This window comes from Topomyia yanbarensis, chromosome 3 (assembly GCF_030247195.1).
Source record: "Topomyia yanbarensis strain Yona2022 chromosome 3, ASM3024719v1, whole genome shotgun sequence".
Classification (NCBI taxonomy): Eukaryota; Metazoa; Arthropoda; class Insecta; order Diptera; family Culicidae; genus Topomyia; species Topomyia yanbarensis.
Window position 1 is genome coordinate 24,018,606 of NC_080672.1, and position 18,559 is coordinate 24,037,164.

Sequence of the window (18,559 nt, forward strand, 5' to 3'; positions counted from 1 at the left end):
ATTTACAAATGCACGCACTGTTGAGTATGACTTCTGTGCATTCATCTATTCATTTTCAACGAAATAAATTCCTGGTGGTCTTTCTTTGAGTACAATCAGTAATTCAATAGATAAATGGCAGCAATTTCCCACCAAGGCTAACAGAATCATCCTCATTGTGGGCGGTGATCGGTTCGAGGAAGCGTGCTGCACTGCTACAAAATGTGCCACCCGGTCTGTCAGATGTTACTTTATTGATAAATGCATCTACATTTTGCAGCGTACTGTCACAGCAGCATCCAACACGCGAAGGTATAGGGTATTTGCGCCGAGATTCAACTTAACTTTCCGGGGGCTGCGTGCATTTGCGATGTATGTACACACATTTTTGTTTTTTTTTCGCTTAAAGATATACTCTCAACCCAGAAATTCATTAACCTTCCGGAACTCGCACTAGTGAACTGAGTGTACGTCGCTCTGAAAATCCAGTGAAATCGTCTTTGAGCACCAGCGGCTCTCAGTTCATTGAGTTATTTGCGCGATCTCCGAAAATATAAATATTCTCCAAAAGAAATTCAGGAGCGTATAGTAGGCCCGTAGCTAGGATTTTGTTTCGGGAGCGGATAAACAATTGAATGCACAAATTAATTAATTCTGATCACACGAGATAGTCACTGAAAACTGAATAAAAATTTGCAGGGTTATTAGTGAAACAATTCCAAACCATAATAGAAAAAATAGACATTTAAGAAATCAAATATCTCTTAGGCCAACCAGTCATAAGACTCCTTGTTGTAACTAGAAAACGCAAGGGCATCGAAACTACATATGTACAAGGTGTACAAGACACCAATTCAGAATGAGTAGGAAAGTGTCATAGCAAAACCCTGCCTTAAGAAACTCTACCTACAATTGCTAATCAAATCATGTTAATCGCGAATAGTATGACAAAACTTACGGCAAGGCCGACTTTTCTCAACTCTCTGAACATCAATTTTTCAGTATCAAATCCAAGTTGCCCGTTCCAGAGATGGATCGCGAGAAACGAAGATTTCTGATCTGGCAGGCGATTTGCGGACTTGGTGAAGCAGTTCAACTTTACACTAGCCAGATCTGGCATCCTGCCATTATTAACAATTCTGCGGTATGGCGAATTTGGCAATAATTCAAAATCATGATCTAATCTTTACATATACCATTTCTACATTCAATTGATAAGAAACGACAATCGCGGTATTTAAATATCTTTTTACAGATGATTTTTCACAAAAATAGTACTTCTTATATCACTGAACCTACGAATTGAAAATATTGCGGACAAACTTTTAGTAGTTCAGAACAATTTTACGATCCCTGCAATAATGGCAAAAGGCACACCGGCAATTCTCATTGCCTTATCCCATTGAATTCTCGGAGTATCAAAAAGTGTGTATTCTACGAATATTAATTTGTCTACAAAGCAAATATGAAAAGTTTAGCTCTATTGGCTTTGAACAATTTTGCAAATCCTTTTTGATTTGAAATGAACATCTAGAATAAGAAAGTTTAATTTTTGTGATCAAACAAATCTTTCAAGTTTTCCACACCTTTGACAATATTTTTTCAGACCTCATAGACTATAGACAAAATATATATTTCAATGATTTAATTTATCAAGGGAAACTACCAAGAATTTGAAATTATTCCAATATGTAGAGTTTTTGATTCGCGAAAAAATTAGGAATAGTGACACTCCAGTAATGTCCAAGAGAAAATATGTTTTACGATGTGTACATGGCACAGTTATTTTTACATTATGTAAGTGCCAGTTTTCGGAGTGTATACTGATAGCTTGTAATTTAAGTAATCCTTGTTCAATTTTTCAAAAATAACATCAAATTGACACGAATCTATAAATATGGTGGAGCGCAATCATTTCACTTCGGATACATGTAAAAGATTAGATTTTCTTTTTAAATTGTTGAAATTTATCCGATATCTCAAACATTTTTTAAACTATACTACGGTTTTACGCTTCTTTTGATTAATGAATTTCCTATCTTATCATATGATAGAAAATTCAACAACCAAAATAAACTTAAAAGTCAAGACCTGACGGCTACGATTCTGACATTACCCATCTCTAGGTGTTGTTTTTGTTAGCCAGGTAAGGTTTCAACGCAATATTGAAGTTTGTGAAGTCTTTTTGCCTTTGGATTCACACGGATAGACACGTTTTCACTTTGGATATTGTATATTATATTAAACTTATTCAACGATATTGAAATGTGAAATGATCACTTTACTTTTTAAAAGATCACTAATTTCAATATTAAGGGCAAGGAAAAGTTTGCAGTATAGTTTACCAAGAAATACGCAAAAATTGCTTTTGGAATAAACGTAATTACCTCTTGATTTTTATATCACATTCAATATCAAGAAAGAAATAGATGTCCGGCTTCTTAGAAAAAGCTGTAATGTTTGTTTGTTGGCAAGATTAGGAACAATTTTATTTTATTTTGAGAAATAGTTTGAATTAAAGTTTTTGCACCCTAACGCCTAAAACCCGTACGAATATCGAAGATTGCTTTAGAAGATGTCGTTTTATTAAAACTGGTATTTATGAGAGGATCTGAGGCCAATTCCGAAAACTCTTGTATTTAGAGTATAAAAAGATGAAAGAGGAGCTTTTGTGTCGATTCCCATTAATTGATGTATCGTTGCTTATCGTATTGGCCACGTTCTCACGAGTAATTTTAAGATGTGCGTGAACAAGCTAGCTGCCACATATTGAGCAAATCAAACCAAAACATTTTTCCTAACTAGCATCCAGTCGCATCATTTTAGTCGCTCTGCAGAATTACTTATTCAGGTTTCTCTGTTGTTTCATCGCGTCATATGTATACATAGTGGTCGCAGTGGCAAAGTTTTCCCTAAAAAAGAAAGAGCCTTCTCACATCGCACAGAACAGAAACTAACAATAGCCCCGCTATTGAATGTCAGTGAATTGCTTTGTTCTTTATCTAATACACAAGCAGTACTGTATCATCGCCTCCTACTCCTGAGTACCCGTACTACAGATTAGACTTCTTGCCGACAATACTTCTTAGAATAGATTCCAATAGATAAACCCAAAGATTTTTGATATCATGGCATTAAAACTTTAAATAATGTACAACCTGTTAAAAATATTGCGCATTAACACATAGAAGATAGCGCTTCCTCAGTCCGGCACAACAGATTTGTGTACCTAGCGCGCTACGCTTCTATGAATCACGTCCTCATAATTATTTAAAGAACGGATATGCCCGAACAAGCTTAGTTGCCTGTTGAACGGCAGGTGGAGCAGATCACTGCGCTGTGTGTTTTCACAGCCAGTGTAGCTGAGTTAGAAGTCCGTTACACTGGTTGTGGAGGCACGCTACCCAGTGGCGTTCAACACGCGACTGAGCTTATCCGTTAAAACACTATTCTTACTTTTGTGTTGTGTTGTCGTTTTCAGCACACTTTTATGTACAATCTCGAACACAATTCTAGATTTTTTTATTCGAATTATTAGCTCGATACTTGCTTTTGTTAGAGGCCGTATATACTACTGCACTCCACAAGTATCACGGGAGGAGGATATATTTGTTAGTAAGTAAAGAAGTTGGATTCTACTTCTTATTTACCGACGCCAGAGAGGTGACTCTACTACCTGGACGAGATATCGATCCATCAACTCATGGTCCGGGGACCAACAGCTTTACTTTTCTTCCGAAGGAAGACGTGACCACAGATTTTTTCAGCTCAGAAAAATCTCAACAACCTCGGCTAGAATTGAACCCAGGCCAATTGGAATGATTGGCGGTCACGCTTACCACTCAACCACCGGCCTCCGTCATATCTACAATGAGTGACTCTCTTTGTTTACTTTCTCTTGTGTTGTGATAATTCGGCCCCTTTAACATTTATCCCTCAACTCTTTGCAAAATATGCTAGTCAAAACCATAGTCTTGCGATCTGTACTGTGAAATAAGTGAAAAGTGCTATACTGACGCCGTAAAAATCGAAAGAAAAAAAAAATAAAGAGAGTCACCCATTGTAGATTTGTCGTTTTGAATAAAAGCTCTAGAATTATTCGTACACAAAATCGCTTGTACATTCGAGCTCAATTTGCAAACACGGTTAACATAGTGTCGTGGTACTACTTGTCTCTTTCGCTCTACCCATCAGCGATGCTTCTTTTTGCTTTGTGCGCTTGGGTTCAATGTTTGAGGCGAATGTGTAGGTAAGTATATCTAATTTGTATTTCTTTTTCGTGGACTTGTCGATTTTTCTCGGTGAAAATGAACCGAGGAAAATTAACAAGTCCACGAAATAAATATGTTGCGGTGACCATAAAATCTTATATCTAATTTGTTACCAACAAATTGTTAGCGGTTGCATGCGTAACCTGCATAATAGCAATCTGTGCTTTCGTTGCGCAAAGACGAAATCTGTCTTAGTAAAGAATTTACGCGGATCAATGGAAAGCACAACGAAAGTTTATTATTTACGTTTGATCAATTCATTGGTTCATTTCCACTTCACGTGATTCATTTCCACTCAGCCTATCCTATTTTGATTCTGCTAATAGGCACATACTACACAGCCGATTTATGATTTATGACACTGCCACTCGAAAAAAAAACGTTGCAAAACGCATCTAAGTCCATATATAAAATTGTTTTCGATTCTTGTATATTTATAGTTTCGATATTTGATTAAAACCACTGCATTTGCTACATTTGTATGCGTACTTTAGAAAAGTTGAAGGAAACGGCAAAATATAACTAGAAAGCTTGGTTTATACATGAAATGTCATTATATTCACAATATATACGCGAACGGAGGTCTTAGTGGAATGCACGTAACGTTTCAAAGGTTTTCTTCCATTTAATTCCACTGTGTTTTTATAGTTAAATGCACTTGCACTTCACTATTTAACAGATACCGGTATTTCGATTACTACTTGTAATCTTCTTCAGTGTTTGTATCAGTCTAGGACCTAGGTAACTGACTGATACAAACACTGAAGAAGATTACAAGTAGTAATCGAAATACCGGTATCTGTTAAATAGTGAAGTGCAAGTGATTATATTGCCTAATATTTGATTTTTCTTCACCGGTTCGGGTTTCGAAAAGTTTTTACAATTTTTAAAAGCTAATCTTGTACTACAAAGATTAAGTTCCAGATATTAGTTCGGCCACGGTTTTCTGTCTTCTTTCTTCAAATAAGTTTAATCGGATTCGATCACCTACTACAAATGAAATGACCTGATAACTATACTAGACGTAAGAAATATATTTGATTAATTATTACTCTAAATTTACAAAGAAAATAAATATTTTACATTAGGCAGTATACTGTCGCTAGAAACATAACTGTTCCATGTGCTATGGCAATCCCTATACACATGGGACAATTATGCTTCTAGCGGCAGTATAGTCCTACGTCTACAATTCGTGCAACCCCATAGGGCTGCCTCTTGTAGTTTGTAGGATTTGTCATGTTTAGATCTTATCCATTTGAAAAAATTGGTAAAAAAGTTTGATCCTTTTCAAAAAACAGTCTAGATTATTTTTGGAAAAACAAAGTATGCAAAGTGGCTTTTTGTGACAAAGTTTTCATGTACAGAATGTTTCATTAACCCTTTCATGCCCAACTTTTTTCTAGTGCATGAAGGGTTTCAAAACTATTCTTCCTTGAAAACGATGAGATCAAGAAACACGAAAAGTTTTTTTTTTTTCATGAAGATATGTTCTTCCCTTGCAGTGCTAGAAGCTACTCAATTTTTACCTTCCAATGCTCAATACAATTCTACAAGAATATTTACAATAGTCCATGGTGCATGGAAAACGTAGCCAAAGACAGTCGAAATTGTTAAGTTTTATTAGTTTACAAAAATATTGCACAATAACGAAGATATATGAAAAATTCATTTTCCGTCGTCAACATAAACTGTCCCTGGCAGCACTGCATCGTTGAAATCCAATCAGAGTAATTGCAATAACTTTAGTTCTTGAGCTGATCCTTGTAACTGTTAATGCTCACATGAAAGGCAATAGTCACATTTATTAGCCTTACTTGTTTTTGCGAGCAAATCTTACCTCAATCAAAAGTTATAGCTGTTAAAAACGTTTCTGTCCACAAACAATATGAGTATGAATGGGTTAAAATCTGAGAAGGTGCAGCCAACTCTGAATACGATTTAGTGCGAAATTCTTCATGAGCCTTGACATCGTACGAAGTCCCGGTTCACATTCAAGCCCTTAACCCTTTCATGTCCAACTTTTTTCTAGTGCATGTAGGGTTTCAAAACTATTTTTCTTTGAAAACGGTAGGGTCAAGGAACACGAAAAGTCTATTTTCATAAAGATAGGTGCTTCCATGGCAGTGCTATAATCTGGTCAATTTATACCTTCTAATGCTCAATACAATTCTCCTAGAATAATTACAATAGTCCAATTACGTGGAAAACGTAGCCAACGACAGTCTAAATTGATAAGTTTTATCAGTTTTCAATTATATTGCACCATAACGAAGATACATGAAAAAATTATTTTCCGTTGTCAACGTAAACTGTTCCTGGCAGCACTGCTCCATCGGAATCCAATCAGACTAATTGCAATAACTTCAGTTCTAGAGCTTATCCTTGTAACTGTTAATACTCAAATTAAAGGCAATAATCACATAAATGAGCCTTACATGTTTTTGTGAGCAAATCTCGCTTCAATCAAAAGTTATAGCTGTTTAAAAACGTTGTTGTCCACAAACCACATGGGCATGAATGGGTTAAGGGGGTCTTCTACTCGCGAGGGCTAAAATTGAGCACTTTTTTGGGAATAAATGGTAAAGCATTTTCTCAATGGATTTTGAAACTTTTTTTATTTTGAAGACTTGCTTTGACTTTTCAATTTTACTTTTCAGGGCGAATAGAAAAATCTCTTGCGATCTTGAAACTTGAGATATTTAAATGTTGAAACCTGAGCAATAGTTTTATCCATTAACTGAAGCTGTGATTTCCCTGATTCACGCTTCCTTGAAAATACGACTAGCTCAGTTTTCTCCGTGGAGAACTCTATACCCAGCTGGTGAGCCCAAGCAGACAATTTGTCCAAGGTATCTTGCAGTGGTTCTTGCCATTCGACGGCTTTCAGAACCTGTAACGTCATTTGCAAGCTATCTTAGCGTGCAGGAATTGACAAGACATTCGTCAATGTTATTCACGTAACAATGTAGAGAAGAGAACTTAGACTTGAGCCCTGGGGAAGGCCAATGTAGCAAAATCGTGATGTCGATAAATCACCATGCGAGAAATGCGTTTGTTTTTCAGACAACAGGTTTAGCAAAAAGTTGTGTAAAATTGGTGAAAGACCATGCTGGTACAATTTCTCACAAAGAATGTCGATAGAAACTGAATCAAAAGCTCCCTAATATCCAAGAATACTGATGCCATCTGCTCTTTGTTAGCATATGCCATTTGAATTTCTGTTGAGAGCAACGCAAGGCAATCATTTTCTCGAATAACTTCCGGATACAGGATAGCATTGCAATCGGTCGATACGAGTTGTGGTTGGAGGCTGGTTTTCCCACAGTAATGTGGGACAATGTTACTCTCAAGAAACTTATTAAACAAATTCAACAAGCGTCTTTTTGCGGAATCTGGCAGATTCTTCAACAAGTTGAAACGAAAAGTCTGGCCCTGGTGCTTTATTGTTACATGATAAGAGAGCAAATGAGAACTGCACCATCGAAAACGGTGTTTCGTTCGCATTATCGAGAGGGGACGCGACGCGGTATACATTCGGTGCCGGGCGGTATCCGGTCAAACCTTCTTGGCGAAATCGAATATCCAACGATTTAAATATTTCGCGCTCTCGTTAGTACCGTTTCGGTTTCGTATACGTCGGGCAGAGCCCCAAAGAGTGCTCATCGATGTTTCTCTTGTTAACCCGTCGACAAATCGGCGCTAGTGACTACGTTTCTTGGCGTGAAATTTTTCATTCGCGTTTCTAATATCGCGTACTGTCGATAGCTAGTGACTAACCCCTCGTTCTGGAAGGCATTATACGCAGTAGCCTTCTCCGTATATACGTCTGAACACTCTTTGTCCCACCAGGGGTTGGGAGAACATTTTTGGGTGTTCACGCAGGGTCCTCGTTTCGTTTGAGGTCGTCAAGAACTTACTCTTCCTTCGTGGAAAGTACCTGTGTCAATTTGATAGTTTTGAATATCGCAGTAGCCTATTCGCAGTGCTTTACTACAGACTCTGCCACAGTAAGCACCTTCGTACTGCCGAAAAGAATAAACCACACCGGAGAGAACAAAGCGTACTTGTTTCTCGGTAAAACTTTCGGTTACGAATTATTTTTTTTACTTATTAACAAGGCACTCAACAAAAGAAACGACCGTGTGAACGATTGACTCCGATTTCCCGTCAAATCACAGCATATACCATTGGAAAACTTTGAAAATTACTGCACGAACACAAAGACACGTCCGAGTGACTCTGCAGCGCTGCCATATCTGTTAAAGTTCATTCAGCGAGTTGATGTTTTATTCGATTTTGTTCATTATCAGAGAACAATGGCTGAGATGAAAGCAGGAACAATCTCCCTAACCAATATATCGAAAGTGTGCGAATCCTTCTTCGACTATACACTAAGTCCGTGCTTACCATGAATTATGTTTCTTTGTTGAACTCGTTGCTGCTGCTGCTGTTGAAAGAGGCCGGAATAGAAGGGCTCCAAGACGCTATCTGCTTCTGTTCGCTTCTTGCAAGGCGAAAATTAAATCGAGATTTAATGTTGCCTGACGATGTGATTCAGACTGACGTTTGCCGCAAGTTTTCCACGCTCCTTGCCATAGATGATTGTGCCGGGATTGCCTTGGGTTGGAAGTGATTTCATCTCTCTATCGGGATGAACTTTTTCTCACTTATCAATATTGAATCAAGCAACAACGGATCGAACGGGATGTTCAGTGGATGACACACTGTCGTCAACCTGTGATGTGAGTAGCACAGTTTGGCACAAAATCGCATTCATTATTTTTTATCACTCTTTTGCAAGAAAAGATTGATTTATAATAAATTTAATACAGATATAAATGCTGAGAAAGATACTCAAATCTGAGCCAAACCGCTTATTCTTTTGTACTATCAATTCATCAATTTGAAGCATCAAGTGGAACCCGAGTACAATTAAACATCAAATAAAACAGAAAACGTTTACGGTTATTGTTCTATATATTATTATATAAAATTGGGCATTACATTACAAATTGTTGTCATTCATTTCTATTCGGGATCCTCGGTGGATCGGTGGAATAAAAGAAATGAAAATTACGCCATGCTTTTCAATTACTGTGAGCTTTATTGGAAGTGTTGATTGGATGAATAGTCTAAAAATAGGGTACTGCCATGGAAGCAACAGATTTACATACAGGTGTGCACCGGTTATATGCTTTCCATTGATAGTACAGGGATATGATGTTTAATTAAAAGCATAGCATCCATTAAAAACCGGTTCCAATGGAAAACATATTGTTTCGTGATGAGGAAAAGTGCAGGGATGATAAACTGATTTTTTGTTGTTTTGTGCCAAAATATGCACCGGCTTACCTTTCAGAATTACTGAGATTTACATTAAAATTCAAAATATTTAATGACTTCCACAAAATACATAAACAAACGGTATGACGTTGTGCGAAACGTTATGGCTCAATTCCTAGCCCGTACACTTAGAGCCTATCCGTATCAAGTTTAATAAGCTCCCTCTCTTAATAATTTCCCGGCCCCTGAACGACGTGCTAGCTAAGTGATTATTACAAATATTAGTATAATCAGTTCCACGCTAAGTTAAACGCTCTTTGGAATATGAAAAAACACGGAAAAGGAACACCCTTACAAAAGGCAATTTCCTCTCCAGTGGCAGCGGAAAAGCTCGTAAATATCTCCTGATTAATCCTTTTTTTCATCTCCGCTTCTTTCAGGCCAGTCAACTTTCATCAGCAGTTCGTACCCCTTGGAGCGCTAGTGCAACTTCAGAGACAGCAGAAGCGACTTTCCTGAAAGGCAGCAGACGAAGAATAATGACGATGCATAAGGAAAAACTTGATTAAAGCGCGATCCTGCGTGGAATCCGTTCCGTGACAGCGATATTCAAGCATCGTTTGCAGCGACACAACCAGTAAACAGAACGACACCGACCCGAAGGAACCAGTAAGTTTTCCGTGCACAAATATACATATATACACGTATATAGCGTGTTCGGGAAGGAAGTCGAGAGCCAGTGTCCACGGTTTTTCCAACCCCTTCCCTCCTACCTCCGAAGAATAGCAAAACGAGGAAAGCCGGCGAAATGAAGGGACGACATCTGAGGAGACGGTTCAGCTTGCAGCCATCCTTTATGAAGGACGACAGCCCGGAAGATAAACCCAAACGCGAGAAGTGAGTGGTGTTTTATTTTGTTCATTTCCTAGTTCTAGCCGGTCTTTTCCTCTCTGTTAGGTTTAATGTATCATCATCATTATCATATATGAAGCCGGATGGCTTTGAAGTTTAAATGAGTGGTTTCGTGTTAGCAGTGAATTAAAGCTGTGACTGTGTAGTGCTTTTGATTACGACACAAATTGCTATGCACTTTTGCGTTCACCATTCTGAGCATGGGTAATGTTGACAGTTTCGCTGGAACTTGAAAGGGATTTAGATCTTAATTCTTGCCCGGAGGGCGAGCTAAATTTTATTAACCGAGCGGTTATGTCGGGAACATGAGGGACATATCTTTTGGAACCTTGCTTCACAGCTGCGTGGAACTAGATTTATATTAAAAATATAGCAAAGAATTGGATAAAATAAGCGAAGAAACAAAAAAATAAGTCAAGAAAAGTGTCATTTTCAAGTCCACACTAAATTATTGTTCGAAGGTCGATCTGAAAAAGAAAGCCAATGTAAACACCAAAGGGTCGCGGAACTGAGACTCCACCAAAGCCACAAGAAGACCACGCCATGGACCTGGCAGGCCCATTCAAATTGGTTCACAATGCATTCCTCAAATGTAAAGTAGATAGAAGAATAAATCATTGAACGTGTTTGAGTTGCATGACACGAAAATTTCAACTGCAAAGCCATTTTTTTCGAGAGTTGTCCTACTGGAGCTGTACAGCTAGGGTCTCGGAATCACTCTACAATTGCAGACGAGACGGGAAATGTAACCCATTAAAACACTGCTTAAGACCAATTGCAGTGGGTCGTGAATCTGAATGTGATACTCATTGTAAGGTTCACATATGTGCGGATGTAAGGACTTCACGCTCGCGTGTATCATCGCGATAGGCTCGAGCGTTTGTACGTGCGTGAGCATATGTACGATTCAAATGCTAGAAGAGAGTGAGTTGTTCCTTATCAGTAGAGTTCCCGGTCATGTCGCCATGGAACCTATTGTCTAGTGCAGCGGTTCTCAACCTTTTTCGTACCACGGATCCCTAGAAATTGCTGTGGATTGCTGCGGACCCCCACGGATAAACATTGATTTTGTATGCTATCAATATATCATTTTCAGTTTGTTAGGAAACAACACTTGAAATTTAAATCTGCACTCGGAAAATACATTTTTCTTCGTGGACTTCGCAACGACTTCGCGGCCCCTTAGGGGTCCAAGGACCCCGGGTTGAGAATCACTGGTCTAGTGAATGAGGATAATTTTTGACGGCGCCGGAGGCTGAGCGGTAAGCGTGACCACCACTCACCCCAGTTGGTCTGGGTTCAATCCCAGCCGAGGTCGTTAAGATTTTTCTGAGGTGATAAAAATCTGTGGTTACGCCTTCCTTCGGAAGGGAAGTAAAGCCGTTGGTCCCGGTACATGTGTTGATAGGTCGATGTCTAGTGGGAATCGATGTTCGTAGCGGAAATAGACCGACGGAAAATAACTAGAATTAGAAGAAGAAGAAGAGCGTATTTTTTAATGATCCAACTGAAGGCATGAGGCTAGGCTGCTAGGACCGAGGGTAGAGACTTTCGGACGTGATCGATTCATGATCGCGCGAGCAGTGGGTTAATGCTTGGGACCGCCTTCGTAAATTTGTAGGTACTAGAACGTTCCCTAAATTACAGTGGTGTTTTAATGTTGGCGAGGTCGCGGGCGAAAGTATGTGTGGGTGATTGCAGAAATTGTAGAATTATATTGTAAATATTTTTCCAAGGACACCTAGATGCTGTAACGCTAACTGAGGCTTCAAATAGGTATTGTCCCATTTTTATGAATCTAACCTTATTGGTTAAACTAAAGTAGAATCCCCGGACCAAAAAAAAAATTCAAATTTCGTTTTACTGGTTGAGGTCTTCAGTAAAGTTATCAAATATTGTATTTGGGACAATTCGATTGAAAATACTGTATACAAAGTGTGGATTTATTTTTTGAGCCTGAATCATTGTTCGTTTTTGGCAGATTAACCTCAAAATTAATATTTTTAACCTTTCCATATTGTAACCGTAATTGATCAACTACGTTCTACATACTTGCGTGTAAAATAATTTTGTTTTTAACAATTAGTATATAAATATAAATTAAAAATAATATAATCACATTTCATGTTATAAACTGCGATGCATAAATGGTCACTCAAATAGTGAGTTCCACTATATCCTGTTGCTATGTAGTGTTTAATTTATTCTTGGAATAATAGAGTAACAGTATAGATAAAGTTTGGTTGCCACCAAGTACTTATGAAAACAAAAATCTTTGATTAAAATAGTGCACATTTAGGTGAAATTAGTGTAAGGAGTCAAAATATTGATTATACAGTGTTAATTTCTTCGACAAAAAGTTGTATTTTAGTGATACTTGCAAGTTTGTAGAGAATATTAAAATTATCAATTAAGGTAACATTAAGGTAACAATGTCGCCTCGAAAATGAGGTCTCATGTCTGTGGTATCTTCGACGAATTTATTCAAACCAAAATATTCTACAACTTTGCCGAAGACATCAACCCTCTAAAAAAAATTTGGAATAAAATTTTTGCTCGGGTACTATACTTTAGTCTAATTAAAAAGTTTTTATTTGTAAAATGACATCCAAGGCCTCAAAAAGGGTTTTGACCCACCTTTTTGTCCCACCTTTTTTGGATTGGTCTCTGTGGGTCGTCAAACGGTGGGATAACAAAATTCTCACAAGTTTCCTATTTCATGCCTCCACGCGAGTTTAAGTCTATTGATGACATTTGGTCCTTAGACCGGCGACGACTGGGTGCTATCAGCCTTCTGCCGATAGTAGCAGAATGAGAGGGTGCGAACAGATCTAGTCATTGCCGTAAAAATGAATAGTTGATCGGAAATTAGCCCCAATACGAATAATCTGACTAGTATCTATGATCACGGGTCAATACATATTGAAAATTCGCCGCATCTGTTTTTATGAACCTAATTTCATGCTCCGGTATTGCTAACAAGCCCGTGCATCAGGCTAACAATCCTTTATATTTCCCTTCAGTGTTCGTTATTATCGCTCGTATACTTGTATTCCACAAACAATCTGATATGGAAAATAAGAAATACTTTCCTTGATTTATAACATCTCGCGCTATTTTTGCCTGTATATTGTGTTATCACTCGGTAGTTTTCAAGCCAATAAATATATCGTAGAGAAGAAGTAGCGAATTCTGTCCAAATACTGTTGCAATAAATAGTGATCCGGCCCATTACGCAGATAAGATTAGCTTTTCTAGGCAATACTCCCACGGTCGGCCGAGTGGAGTTCAAATTGCTTTTGTTTAGGGAACATAGTATACTCTCGGTAGCCGGCTGCCCAGAGTTTAAAAAGAACCAAAAACTAAACAAGATCTCTTTTTCGAGTGATCGTGCACTCGAAGACTAACTAAACAACTACCTAATAAAATATGCTTTACAGGTCGCATCGCTTGCTTGGAGCGAATCCTAGACCTGATACCCTTCCAAACTACCAACTCCGCGACACCTATGGAAGAGTCTGATGAATGGTCGTTCTTCCATTAAGTAGGTGGAGCATCAACACTTCCTGTCTACCTTATCCTTTATCCTTCCCCGTGAACGATGGAGATGGAGGCGGCCGGCAATGATGGCTATCATGCTGTTGAGGTTTTAATATGGGTCGGATTGGTATGAATTCCTACTTACCATTTCCTAAGCAACTCTTATTAGATAATCAGCAGTCAAACATGATGAAGTCAGCGTGCAATCCGCCAAAATCATTGTCACAACGCAACGCAACGCAACGCAACCTTTTTTGAATTGGTCTCTGTGATTTTAGGTTTGTTCCAGTACACGGAAGTTACTCCGGAGCAAACAGGAGCAAAAAAAAACTTGCTCGTTTTTACTCCGGTTTGCTACCAGAATAAGAAAAAAGAACAGAAGTGAGTACAGGAACGATTTTCTCCGGGGTACTTCCAGTTTCTCCTGCTACTGGAACAAACTTTTTGTTGCCTGTAACAGTACATCAGTTTGGATATTGTCTTCGGTCTGTGTAATGGTGTTTAACCCTTCATCATGATCCGCTATTCGCTTCCACAAGCCGTACATTTTTTTTCCAAATCCCATAGTGAAAGTAGCACAAATTACTTGTTCTGCTAGTTTAGGCTGCCAAATGTTTATTGTGTTATGGACATTCCAAGAAGACTTAAACCGAGCTACCTGAAAATATGCTCTTTTTACATGGGATAAGCCAGATTCAATGTTTAATAAAACCACCATGCTCTTTGGAACGCATTCCGGTCCGTCAACCTCGGTTCTTCTACTGTCAGATTCATTGACTTCTCGATTTCGCATTTATCAGGTTGAGATAGTCCTAATCTATCCCGCATGAGAAGTAAATTTGTACTGATAATAATTGTTTTCGCAACGTAATAGTTCCCACGTTGTTTTGATTTACTATTTTATAAATTGCAAGAATTTCAAAGGAACTCTGGGTAGCTTTGTGCAATAAGCGTACAACAGATTAGATCGAGCCCCTCGTCCCACTGTATGTGCTGCTGCTGGTGTCTACTGTCATAAAATGAGATTGATACAGTCCAACTCGCTTGGTAGATGCTGCACTGTATTTCAAGCAGAAATCGCGATTATATGCGGTGTACAATCATCATTTCAATAGAGCTTGTCCGGCAATGTTATTAACTTCTACTCCGATAATCACGCTACAATCAAGGACCTTAGCTCGGACAAATCACGGTCCCAACTAGTGATCGCATGCCGAACCCAAATCGAAGAACTAAGCATTGTCAACACTACCTATCTTGTCTGGGCGCCCGGATATTCCGGTATTACTGGAAATGAATGGGCTGACAAATCGGCCAGGGAATGTGCAGGTCCTGAGCCCGCTCTGCAAATTTCCACTAGTCCATCTACAAACGTGTAGCCAAACAAAGGCAACCGAGAACAACCGTGCCCAGTGATTTCGAAACATCTCTTGAATTTTTTGAAACTCCACTGCTGCATGCTGACCAGGGATGTAACCGGTCACTGCAAACTCAAATACCACATAGCAACTATTCAGCACGCTGAGTCATGTTAATGTGATCTTTATGAATCCGACTATTGTGAGTATATAAAAGATGGTCGGGTTCGGGTTTTTGTACCCGAAACTCGGACCCGACCCGAACCCGAACTCGGATTCGGGTTCCGGGTTTCCAAATTTAAAATTTAAATTTAAAACTCGGGTCTGGTCCGGGTTTTTGGCTAGAAATTCCAGAGAACAGTCGTCGCTACTGCAAAAATACTGCTGTTTTTTCTCTGTAAGCAGAACTAACAAGGATTATGGAACTCTAGCCTCATCAAAACATCAGTACTCTTCAAACATTCCTTGGGATTCCACGAAATGTAAAGGAATACCTTATTCTAGTGCAGGCTTTATGGTTCGACAATAAAACGGAAGTCCCCTGCCTTTTCGCTTATCTCCTCCAATTTCTATTTCACCCAGGTACAGCTTTGTTCGTAATCTGGAGGGAACCAAAAAATACCATTCCTAGCCAAACTCACTGAAACTAGGGATAAATGAGTTAGGAGGGATTGAAAGGAGACACCCGTGAAGATCTCTTAACAGATCATCCTTCAGCGCAATCGAAAAGTGACCTTTCTCCAACTTTGCTTGCACTCGATAAGTATTGGCACTCGAAGACTCTATACAATGAACCGAAGCGGTGTTGAAGAGAGCACCTCTGCGATTGTGCTTCTTTTCTTTGATTTTGATCAATTTGTTTCCCAGTTTTTAGGATTTTGAAGGAGCACGTTTCTCGCAACTACCAGTATTCACACCTGATGTTGTGGGAGGTAACTCAATTTTCGATTCCCCAAAAATCCAAAAAGGATCCATACGCATCAACGGTTTGATCAAAACGAGTGGGAATTTACCATCTAGCAAAGTCCACGCAAATCCAATTTTTTACCATTTGTTAAAAATTGAATTATCGCACAGTAGAACCGCAAGAGGTTGCGGCATCTAGGTGTTCAAATGATCAAATACGATATACTTATGATCAGATAACGATGGTTCGAGCTCGTTGGGCACGAGCCAGTTTGCCAACTAATGCGTAATACAGTCAGAGCAGAGAGTCACATCTAACACCTCTTCTCTGCCTGATCGTGCAAATGTTGGGTTATTTGCTACATTAAGTATATGCAATTTGTTCATTAATTCGGAGCCTCTCAAATTGAGCTGCCTCAAATTATGTGGTGGGTATTTCAAATCATCAGAAGGTGATGATTCATTATGCGGCGAATATGCCGAACAATGGACTTATTTCCTGTTTATGTTATCAACAGTCAAATTAATTGTGACAGCACAATTATCACGAGTTTAAGGTGAAGATATGTGGAAGCCAGTAACGCACGCTTGTTGCTTGGCACCGACTCGCTTGTTTACATTGAGAAAACATGGAATTCGAAGTGAAAATTCAAACGCACAAATGAGAGTTTTCACATATTTTCATTCGGTCATCTGCACAGTGGCAGAACATTTGAAGTTTTGTTAGTAAACGATTAAAGTTTCGCGGGTATTTTTGCAGTTGTGTGTGATTAAAGTGCATTTGAAAATGTACTATAAATTGAGAAGAAGAAAAATAAGAATATTTCGTAAAGAAACCCCAAGTGAAGAGAAGTGATATTTTCGCACAAAATAGGAACTACAGATGGCTTTCCGTCAAAAACTGGGGTTGATTGTATAGGAAAATGTTCTAGCTTCCTCAAGTAGCAGTTTCGTGGAACACCGGCAAGGTTAGTGTGTTGAAAAACGTATTTTTATATTTGCTCATGTCAGATGCATGGTTAGGCAGGAAGGAGGGGTGTGTGTGGCGTATGAGCTATGTTATGGCTCGCTTGTATAATGTCCTTAAGATCGGATAAAAGATATGCGTCGATAGCACTATTCCCAAGTTTACATACAGCTTTCTAACATAGAAGTTTCCTTCATGGAAATACGGTTCTTGAACCTATGAAAGCTGCTGTTTCCTGCAAAAGGCGGGATAGATTCATAGTTGCTGTACGTCGATGCTGAAGATTAATTTGGGCCATGGTCGAACCATGGTCGATTAGAGTATTGCGCATTTCATCACCGGCACTTATTGTACAGCAACTCTAAGATACCAAACACGTTGGCTTAAAATCGCCTATAGCGAGCCCCGAAGTAGGAATTAGTGTCATGACCATCATTTGAATCTCACGATTTGCGAAGAAACAAACGTCCACTGTGTAAGAGATTCGCTTAACACAGCATTGTCCCACGACACTGGCCTATTTTAATCATGCCAGTCATACAGTCCTCGGCATGGAGAAACACTTTGACTCGAGGACTCCTGTTTTCGTTCGCCTCTTACGACATGGAATCTGAAACCCAGTGGATCAATTCATGGCTGAGATACTTCAACCCGCCGGATGCCACAAGGCCTCTAGGCTGGTTTAGTCAGGAGAAAGATAATAGACTGTTATCAACCTCCTAGTGGACCACAGCCACATCCGCTGTTAGTCGTCTCTTACGACATGGGAACAGAAACCAGTGGGTCAATTATTTCGAGAGATGTCAGCCCAACGGATACCACACGGATATACCGTCTCCTGAAGAGGTGATCCCTTCATCGCCTTCAAATACCTACGATGAACTGATTTCTCGAATATACAGTTCAAGATATGCGGCTGGAATTAACATGAAATGAGCGACAGTCAAACACTAACGAACTTCGGTTATATTTTTTAAAAATCGGATTCTCAAACATCGGAAATAAAAAACGTTGGGTGATGGAACAAATATCCCAATAAATTGTTCGCATTATTGTATGATAGACGTGCGTTGAATTCCCCAATAAATCACCTGTACGGTGCCATTTCCGTGTTCACACTAAATTATGGTTCGATAATCGAACTAAAAAAGAAAGCCAAAGAAAACATCGAAGGGGCGAATACCTGCAGCAGGAAAGGAAAGGAATGTTAGTCTGACATTCCTTAAGGCCATATATACAAGTGTCACGAGGGAAAGGAGATTGATGTTAGTAGGGATAGGGATTCAATTTAAAATTGAGCAGGAAGGTTGTGCTATTGAAGGTTTTAGGAATATCTTGAC

The 18,559-nt window shown here is 39.0% G+C and overlaps 1 protein-coding gene across 5 annotated transcripts in view; it reads left to right on the plus strand.

Moving 5' to 3' along the window:
• Positions 1-18,559, plus strand: part of LOC131692748 (ras-related protein Rap-1b) — a 250,214-nt gene that overhangs the window by 202,481 nt on the left and 29,174 nt on the right. For all 5 annotated transcript variants that reach the window (XM_058979982.1, XM_058979984.1, XM_058979981.1 and 2 more), the window contains one exon: positions 9,977-10,433. In XM_058979982.1, coding sequence (XP_058835965.1) covers positions 10,345-10,433 — 89 coding nt within the window. In that variant the 5' untranslated portion in view covers positions 9,977-10,344. The remainder of the gene's footprint in view (positions 1-9,976; positions 10,434-18,559) is intronic.